Here is an 8,044-nt window from a genome sequence, read left to right as displayed (position 1 = left end):
TTCAATTGCATTTCAATTTGTAAATATATTATACATTATTCATCTGGCACCCTGTTAATGGGCATTTAGGTTGTTCCCAATGTTTGGCTCTTAAATGTTACAATAAATATCCTCAGCTGGTCTACTCATACACATTTTACTGACCTTTTAATATCTTGCTCTCACCCCAGATACTTTGTGAAAATCTTCTCTGAATCCCCTAGCCCACAGTAGCAGAGTCTTAGGTATCATTACTAATGCATCTTAGGCATCATTACTCTGTCTCAGGCACACTCCTACGCAAAGCAAGCTGTTTAAGAAATATCTAACCTGAACTAAAGAAACAGCCCAGGGGAGGGTCCTGTTCCTTTTAAATGGACTTTGACGCCTTAGCCCCCATTTCCTTCTTTGACAGCACTGGTCCCACTCCTCTAGCTGGCAGGGGAGAGGGTGGATGTGTGTGCGTGTGAGAGGGGAAACGTTAGTTATGTCTCTCCCTACAAGTTCATGATTCTGGCAAACCCTAGTGTTTAAAGTTCAGAGTCCTTCACCCACCCCCTTCAGCAGAGGCACCTCCCAGGCAGGCGCTTCAGCGCGGACCATGTAAAGGCGCGTCGGAACCCGGCGCGGTTGGGGAAGGATGGTTGAGGAGTGGGGGTGTCTGAGTTCTCGTAGTAGATCCCTCCGCGCGCAGCTCGTGCCGGCGCTTCTTCCTGCGGGAAACCCCTGGGTGCCCAAGGCGGCGGGGCTGAGGCTGCGGCGACAGGGGGCGGGGCTTTGCGGTGGGAGGAGGCGGCCGAGGCGGAAGGACACACGAGGCTGCTTCGCTGCACACCCGAGAAAGTTTCAGCCAAACTTCGGGCGGCGGCTGAGGCGGCGGCCAGGGAGCGGCGGACTCGCGGTGCAGGCAGTCAAGGCTTTCAAGCCTGAGCTTCGGAACGTAGTGCCGGGCGGTGAGCCGCCGCAGCAGCTTCAGGAGGGGAGAAGTAGTGGGGCTCCTGGGTTGGGACCCCCTCCCCATGTGGATCTGCCCAGGCGGCGGCGGAGGAGGAGGAGGCGATCGAGAAGATGCCCGCCCTGCGCCCCGCTCTCCTGTGGGCGCTGCTGGCGCTGTGGCTGTGCCGCGCGGCCCCGGCGCGTGGTGAGTATCTGGCTGGGGGGCGCTGTCCCCCGCGCTCTGGCCGCGTAGCGTTGGGTTCAATTCGGCGGGCATGCCGGCCACCTGAAGCGACCTCCTCCTCACCCCTGTCCTTTCAGAGAAGGCAGGGCCCTGCGGCCGGCGCGGAGAGAGGCCACTTGGTTCCAGAAAGTTTGGACATCGTGGGTCCCTGCTCATGGCGGGCCCCTCCCCCGCGCTCCCCACCGCCCCCCTCTCGGCTTTGCCACTGGCCGCACACACGCCTCCTCTGCCTGAGCGAGGCCGCGCACCGAGGTTCAGAAACTGCCTCTTCCGAGCATTGGAGTTGGACAGTTTTGCTCTTTTGGTTCCGCGTTTCCTGGGGTCAGGGGAGAGCCTAGAGCTGACTGCTCCAGGCGAACCATCGCCGGCCTCGGGCCGCGGATGGGCAGAGCGAAGGAATGCCAGATTCTGGCCAGCCGCGAGCCGGGCAGGGCCTTCAAGCCCCAGGGCTTGTCTCTTCACTGCCGGACTTCGTTTTGCCAAAGGGAAGCACGCAGTCTGGGGTGTGTGGGTTTGGTTGGGATGAGGACAGGGTTTTGTGGCGCGCCTGAGTTTTGACACTCTGACCGGATTGGCGGTCTGGATGAGTTGAGTGTGTTGATGAGTCGGGCGTGTAGCTCTGTCTTTGAAAGGTGGAGGCAGGAGCAGTAGAGAAACTGGTGTGGCTGCATGCTGAACCACATGATTTAAAAATTTCAACTGCTGTTATTCTTTCCGAGGAGCGGAGTTCTGCTGCTGTTTCAGACTGTGTCCAGGAATGTGGTGTGACGATCATCAACTCCTCCAACCTGGCAGCGGCATTTGCTGCTCTTTTGGCACGGTTGGGGGTGGGGTGGGGCGGGGCGAGCGAGGAAAAGTGGATACGTTGATTCAAAGTGATTCGGTAGAAAAAGCCTCTTTATGGTTGGATATTCCCAACAGTCTAACAGGGTTGGAGCAAGGAAAGAATCGTATTTTACCCATCCCACCCACTCTTTAAATTCTGAATTTCTTTAGATCTTTTTTTTTTTTTTTTTTTTTTTTTTTAGTGGAAAGAGCTTGGATTTGAGGAGCTCTGCTTTGTAATTCTGGATTCAAAACTGCTATATTAACTCACCAATAGAACACGAATGAAATTATCCAGCTAATAGGATTAATTAAAAGGATGTATATTAAACTCATGGCTCTTAATAGGTGTTCAGAAAGTCCTTTCAGGACAGGAGCTGAGTTTATTCTTTCAGAACTCTGTGCTTCTAGTGGGGGGTGGTGTCTTGTGCATGTTTGTTGAATTGAAAGGGCCCCTTCTTTTCCTGAGCCTAATCTAAAGGAAGATTTTACTTTTACCAAAAAACTAGTGCTTGAACTATGTCTCTTTTCAAAGAAAAGGAGAAGATGAACTTCAGAAAAATATGGTCTTTGTTCATTGTTAACAGGCTGCCAACATGCCAATCACAGATGTTCAAAAGAGAACAAGGTTATTTATCACCTGAAAACAGTACTGGGTTGTTCAGCACCAAACAGATACTTCTTGGAAAGTTCAAATTTCATACACTGTTAGGTCCCTAAGAATTTCAGAAGTGGATCTGGAGGCTATGTGATGATGAAGCAAAACTGTTGTTTCTGATATATGTAATAAAAATGATGTAATGTTACTTTTACCTTTTCTTTTTCTTTGAGTGGAAGGTTTAGTATAAGTGTAGATTTAGGATAAAGAGGCATGTAATCAATGGAATATTCTGAGGGTTCCAGTCCTTGGCCTCCCATTAACTTATTTTGTTTAGTAAATAATGTAGTCTTCATGATCTATAATCTCCCCACCTATGAAATGGGGCTAAAGACATAACCTTTAGAGGTTGTAGGAAATAATCAATACAACTGTAAGGTTATTACAAACAAGTATTAAGTGATAAGACTGATGTCAGAAAGAGAAGTACTCTGCTACATAGGGCTTCTTTCATTTTAGGACCCTAGTGCACAGAACTATATCCCCTTTTATACTTCTGATCTGGTGAGGTACTGCTATAACTACTTACCTTATAGAGGGTCAACTTGAAAGTATTAGTCAAGTTGGTTCAAAGGGTAGGATTTAGTCATTTTGGTTTTAAGACAGGTGTTCTTTAGGTGCTAAACTACTATAATAGAAGAGATTAAAAATCTTGTTTCTTAGTACAAATCTTAAATCTCATAGTCTAGCAGTGAAGGCTTCTTGAATCCTATTATGATTGTGTTTTGTCAAGGTACCAATTAATTATAACACACCCTTCCAAACTTTTGAGTGTTCCTGTGTTTGGCTTATGGCCAGGTGTTAATTTAAACATCACCAAGTTCCTAAAGCAAGGAGCTGTCAGCCCATCTGTCTGATTGTCTAAACACAAATCTAGGACCACCCTTTGTTCCTTGTTTTATTTTGTTTTGCAGTGGGAAGTGACTCCCTAGTTTTGCTGCTTGCTAGATAATTTCTCAGCTGAATTCTATTGTTTTTAAAAACATTTCAGGGGCTGGGGTTGTGGCTTAGTGGCAGAGCACTTGCCTAGCATGAATGAGGCACTGGGTTCAATCCTCAGCACCACATAAAAATAAAATAAAGGTTATTATGTCCACCTACAACTAAAACAAATATTTAAAAAACCCCAACATTACAAAGAGCAATTGTTTTTTTTCATGTAGAGATGAAATTTACCCTAAAACGATTTCTCTTTGTCTTTCTATATTGTTTATCCTCTTTTTTGAGGTGTGAATCTATTGGGGAGAGAGTGGTTATTTGTAGTGTCTCTTCTTTTCCTTATGTTTTGATTTTTTTAAAAAGTTGATACGTGTTGACAAATTTCCACCCCCTTCCCACTCTTCTGCCTTTTTTTGGTAGGCTTCTCTTGGCATAAAGGAACAACTTTTGGTTCACCTGGATTGTAGTTGCTGACTTCAGGATGTTTAAAGAATGTCTAAATTCAGTGGGATATGCTTGGATGCTTCAGAGCAGTCTTACAATACATTTTAAAAATATCACACCCACAGAAATTCTATTTTGCCCACAAAATTTGCATTGATCTAGTTCCCACTCTCTGATGCCATTCCTAGTGATCCTCCTCCCTGACCCTTCCATTGTGCTTGAACAAAGCTTTGTGTCCTGGCAGCATCAGAATCAGCTGGAGTGATTCTTGGACTCAATGATCAGGAATTCCCATACAGTATGTTTAATAATCTCCATGTTTTTTAAGGTTTATAAAATGAGTTTGACACAGGAACCTGGTTGAAACTCATTGATCAACTCCACTTTTTCTGCCTTCAGGTGGTGTATGGGATCTTTATAAATTTAATAATTCCTACAATGAACCTAATCTTAGCCAGCCAATCTAGTGTTTAACCTTTCTGACTCCCGAATTCAGAAGTTGCTAACATAAGAGGTATAGAATATAATGTAATTACTTCTTGTTCATCTGGGTGCAAAGTATCTCCATTGTTTCTGTAGAAGTTTTCTTATATTTGAATGATATTATAAATTCTCCTTCCTCCTTCTTTGTTGTCTCTTTTTCCTTGAGGATCATTTACATATTTAATTTTTGGAGCCTTTATCTTTTTGTCCAAAATGGTTTTAGAGTAAAAAATTCCAACATGGTTTGAATGAGATTTTATTTCGTTATCTTTAGGTTGTGTTGATGGTTCATATTTAAGTGTTTCATTTCCTTTCTGGATATCTGTAGTGGATGTCTCACCTTGGCCCATTTATTTTCCTTCCATCCTTTCCTGATTCTTCTTTTGTCTTCTACCCTTTCTCTGCAAATGATTTGAAACCAAAAGGTTTTCTGCTCTATGTGTAGCATTTTGGAAGGCTCATGGAACTAGGAGCCAGAAGAAGAATCTTCCATTGGTCTATTGCTAATTGGTTTGGTAACTTTGTAGGAAAGGTACTGTTTTGCTCCTTCATTTTCTCATATACTTTGTCCGTGGTCATAGAGCCATTATAGAGTGTAGAATAGAATTCCTTTCTTCTAGTCCACAGGTCCTGGGTCTTTCCGACTTTCCATACTGCATGCGTTTTGTGTACAAATGAGTTTACATACACAAAAATACCTAATACATCTTCAAGTGCTTTTTTTTGTGGGGGGCTACTGGGGATTGAACTCAGGGGCACTTAACCACTGAGTCACATCCCCAGCTCTATTTTGTATTTTATTTAGAGACAGAGTCTCACTGAGTTGCTTAGTGCCTCACTTTTGCTGAGACTGGCTTTGAACTCGTGATCCTCCTGTCTCAGCCTCCCAAGCCTCTGGGATTACAGCATGTGCTTGGCTTCAAGTACTTATTTTAATGTGTGCTGGAGGAAAAGAATTGTGTCTTTTATGTGTTTCTTCTAATACTCATATCCCTATTCCTCTACCTGGCATGGTGCCTTGGCAACTAATAGGCACTCAGTAAGTAAATATTTGTTCAGTTGAACAATTATTTTTAGTCATTTTCTTATTTTGGATTACCGTGGTACTCCGGGACAAATTTTAAGTAGCATTTGCAAGAGTCACTGCTTACTTTATACTTAGGGAAGAGCCAAATTTCCCCCTTCCCCATGTGTTTTATTTAAACTTGCCATTTTGAGTGTGTGTGTGAGTGTGTTTTCTTTCTCTCTTTTTTTCTGATCACTTCTGGTATTTATAAAGGTCACTTTGACTTTGGAATCTTAACTTCAAAGGCACTGGCATCCGCCCCCTGCCTCTCTCTGTCTTTCTACTGCTTCCTGTATTACTACTATAGGTCAGCAATATTCTATTATTTTGTTCAGAATTGTCATGCCATATTGTAATTTTGTCATCTTGAGGACCATTTTCTGGAATAGTATTTTTTACACATTACAGCTAATGTTTTAATGACATTTTGATTTTTTTTCATCTTAAGTTGGTTATTACAAACTTCTACTAGACTAGGAGGATATGTGCATATTTCCTGAACACCACTGGAGGGAGGACCTCTAAAGGTTAGACATGATAAATAAATATTTGTGAGAACCACATGATATGTGAGTTTTCTCTGGAACAAGATTTTGTTCCTTGAGGGCAGGGACTCTACTACACATATCCCTTCTCTGTCCTACAGAAGAGGAGAACTTGTCTGGCACACACCCAACATGCAGAGTCACCTGAGCAGCAGGTGATGGTTGAGCACCTGTGGCTCCCGCTTTGCCACTTTGGGGCACACTTGAGATAGATGGTGAGTCAATGGCTTGTCCCTCTTGCTTCCTCTTTTGAAGACAGCATCAGTTGAAATTTGATCCTACCTAGACTTTTGTGCCATTTCTTTTTGTTACTTAGCAGTGACTGCAATTTTCATATTTGTAAGCTTATGTGTTGATGGGAGCTTCACAATTCATCTAGTCCTTCTATCAACTCCATGCTTGATGAGATTCTCTCATAACATCCTGGACAAGTGGTAGCATACCTTCTCTCTGTTTGACCACCTCTGGTGAAAGTTTGCTCCCTGTCTCCTGAGGCAGTTTAGTCAATCTTTGACCAGCTATAATTCTTAGATCTCATATTCAGCTGTAATCTGCTTCTTTATGATTTGCACCCATTGGCATTGTCTCAGGAACTTTTCTCAGGGTCTTGAGCACTGACTGGGTACAGGAATCCAAAGAAGGTGGTTATAAAACCTTTGCTGAACAGACACCCACCTGTCAGTAAAAGGAATGAAACCCAATGAGGAACATGAAGTGATCTTATCTGAGATGGCTGCTTACATGTTGCATACCTTCTACCCAAGTGGGCCCTGGTGGGAGAAAAAAAAATTGTCTAGCAATGTTTCACTGACCCCTCTTTTGATCATAATACTGAGTGTTCTGGAGATTCTGATTCAGTGGGTCTGGAGTGGTATTTGGGAATTTGTGTGTTCAAGAAATGGCCAAATTGATTCTAATGTTACGGAAAATTGGAATCAAGACAGAGTGAATCTGGAAAATCAAGGTTTTGTTTTGCTTTGTACTTTTGTTTGCTTTTTTTGAGAATGCCATAGAGAGGTTGCCTTGTCTGGGTCCCGTGGTCATTTTTTTTCCCTTTGACTATGCCTGTGTATTCCTGAATGCCTAATTTACTAGGGAGAAGAAAGCTCCTTTGATTCTCCCTTAAGGCAAATAAAGTTGTTTGTTTTATCTTTAAAATATAATAATCTGCCAAATCTCCCTGTCTTAGGACATGCTTGTATATGGATAACTTTGGAGGAAGACCTCTTTTCCCTCCACCAGAATGTTACTTGAGGTGTCAGAATGCATAGGGGTTCCATGGCCTGTTTGGTTTCCATTAAGGAATTCTGTCTTCAAATGTTGTGAAGGATGCCTCCTTTGAGAGTGCAGTTTTGTGAACCTGTAAGTGCATACCCAGTGACAGGTACTTCTCTCAGATGGATTATTGAGAAGACATATCAGGTCACTCATTTCAGGCAGTCTCGATTTTGAAGTGTCTAGGTTATACCGGCAAATAGAGTGAGAAAAGGAGAATAAAGGGGGAATCTAGGGGCTTGAGCAGAACTGAACAGTCTGCAAGGGGCCCAGAATTTTTTCTTTTATAAAGACGTTTGATGCCACTGTCCTTGATGGGAAGAAGGAAGTGGTTTCTGATTTGAAAGGATGTCCTCACGGGCTCTGGATGGGATAAATCATGCAGTGTTCCTTGGTAGTGGTGGAAGGCTTGCTTGCTGTCTTTTTTTCTTTCTTCTCTCCTTTTTGAGGGGGAGTATTAGTTATGTGATAGAAAACACACTGTGGCCTTAAAAATAAGAGTGAAAACAAGAAATAACCTAAGAAAGAGGGTTAATTGAGTCATGGTGAGCAAAGCAATTATTGTATTAGTTTGTTATGTAAATATGTACATTTCTTTGTATTCTCTGATAGGATCCTTAACTATTAGTTTTAAGATTTTTCATTTTTGC

General features: G+C 43.1%; 1 protein-coding gene across 2 annotated transcripts in view; it reads left to right on the top strand.

Moving 5' to 3' along the window:
• Positions 1-841: 841 nt before the first annotated feature.
• The window catches only part of Notch2 (notch receptor 2), a 154,165-nt gene continuing 146,962 nt past the window's right edge, over positions 842-8,044 (top strand). For both annotated transcript variants that reach the window (XR_013091938.1, XM_076863227.1), the window contains exon 1: positions 842-1,120. Coding sequence is in view for 1 of the 2 variants with exons in the window: in XM_076863227.1 (XP_076719342.1) it covers positions 1,048-1,120 (73 nt within the window). In the remaining variant the exon portion in view is untranslated. The remainder of the gene's footprint in view (positions 1,121-8,044) is intronic.

Source organism: Callospermophilus lateralis, chromosome 7 (assembly GCF_048772815.1).
Source record: "Callospermophilus lateralis isolate mCalLat2 chromosome 7, mCalLat2.hap1, whole genome shotgun sequence".
Classification (NCBI taxonomy): domain Eukaryota; kingdom Metazoa; phylum Chordata; class Mammalia; order Rodentia; family Sciuridae; genus Callospermophilus; species Callospermophilus lateralis.
This window is presented reverse-complemented; position numbering and strand designations above follow the sequence as displayed.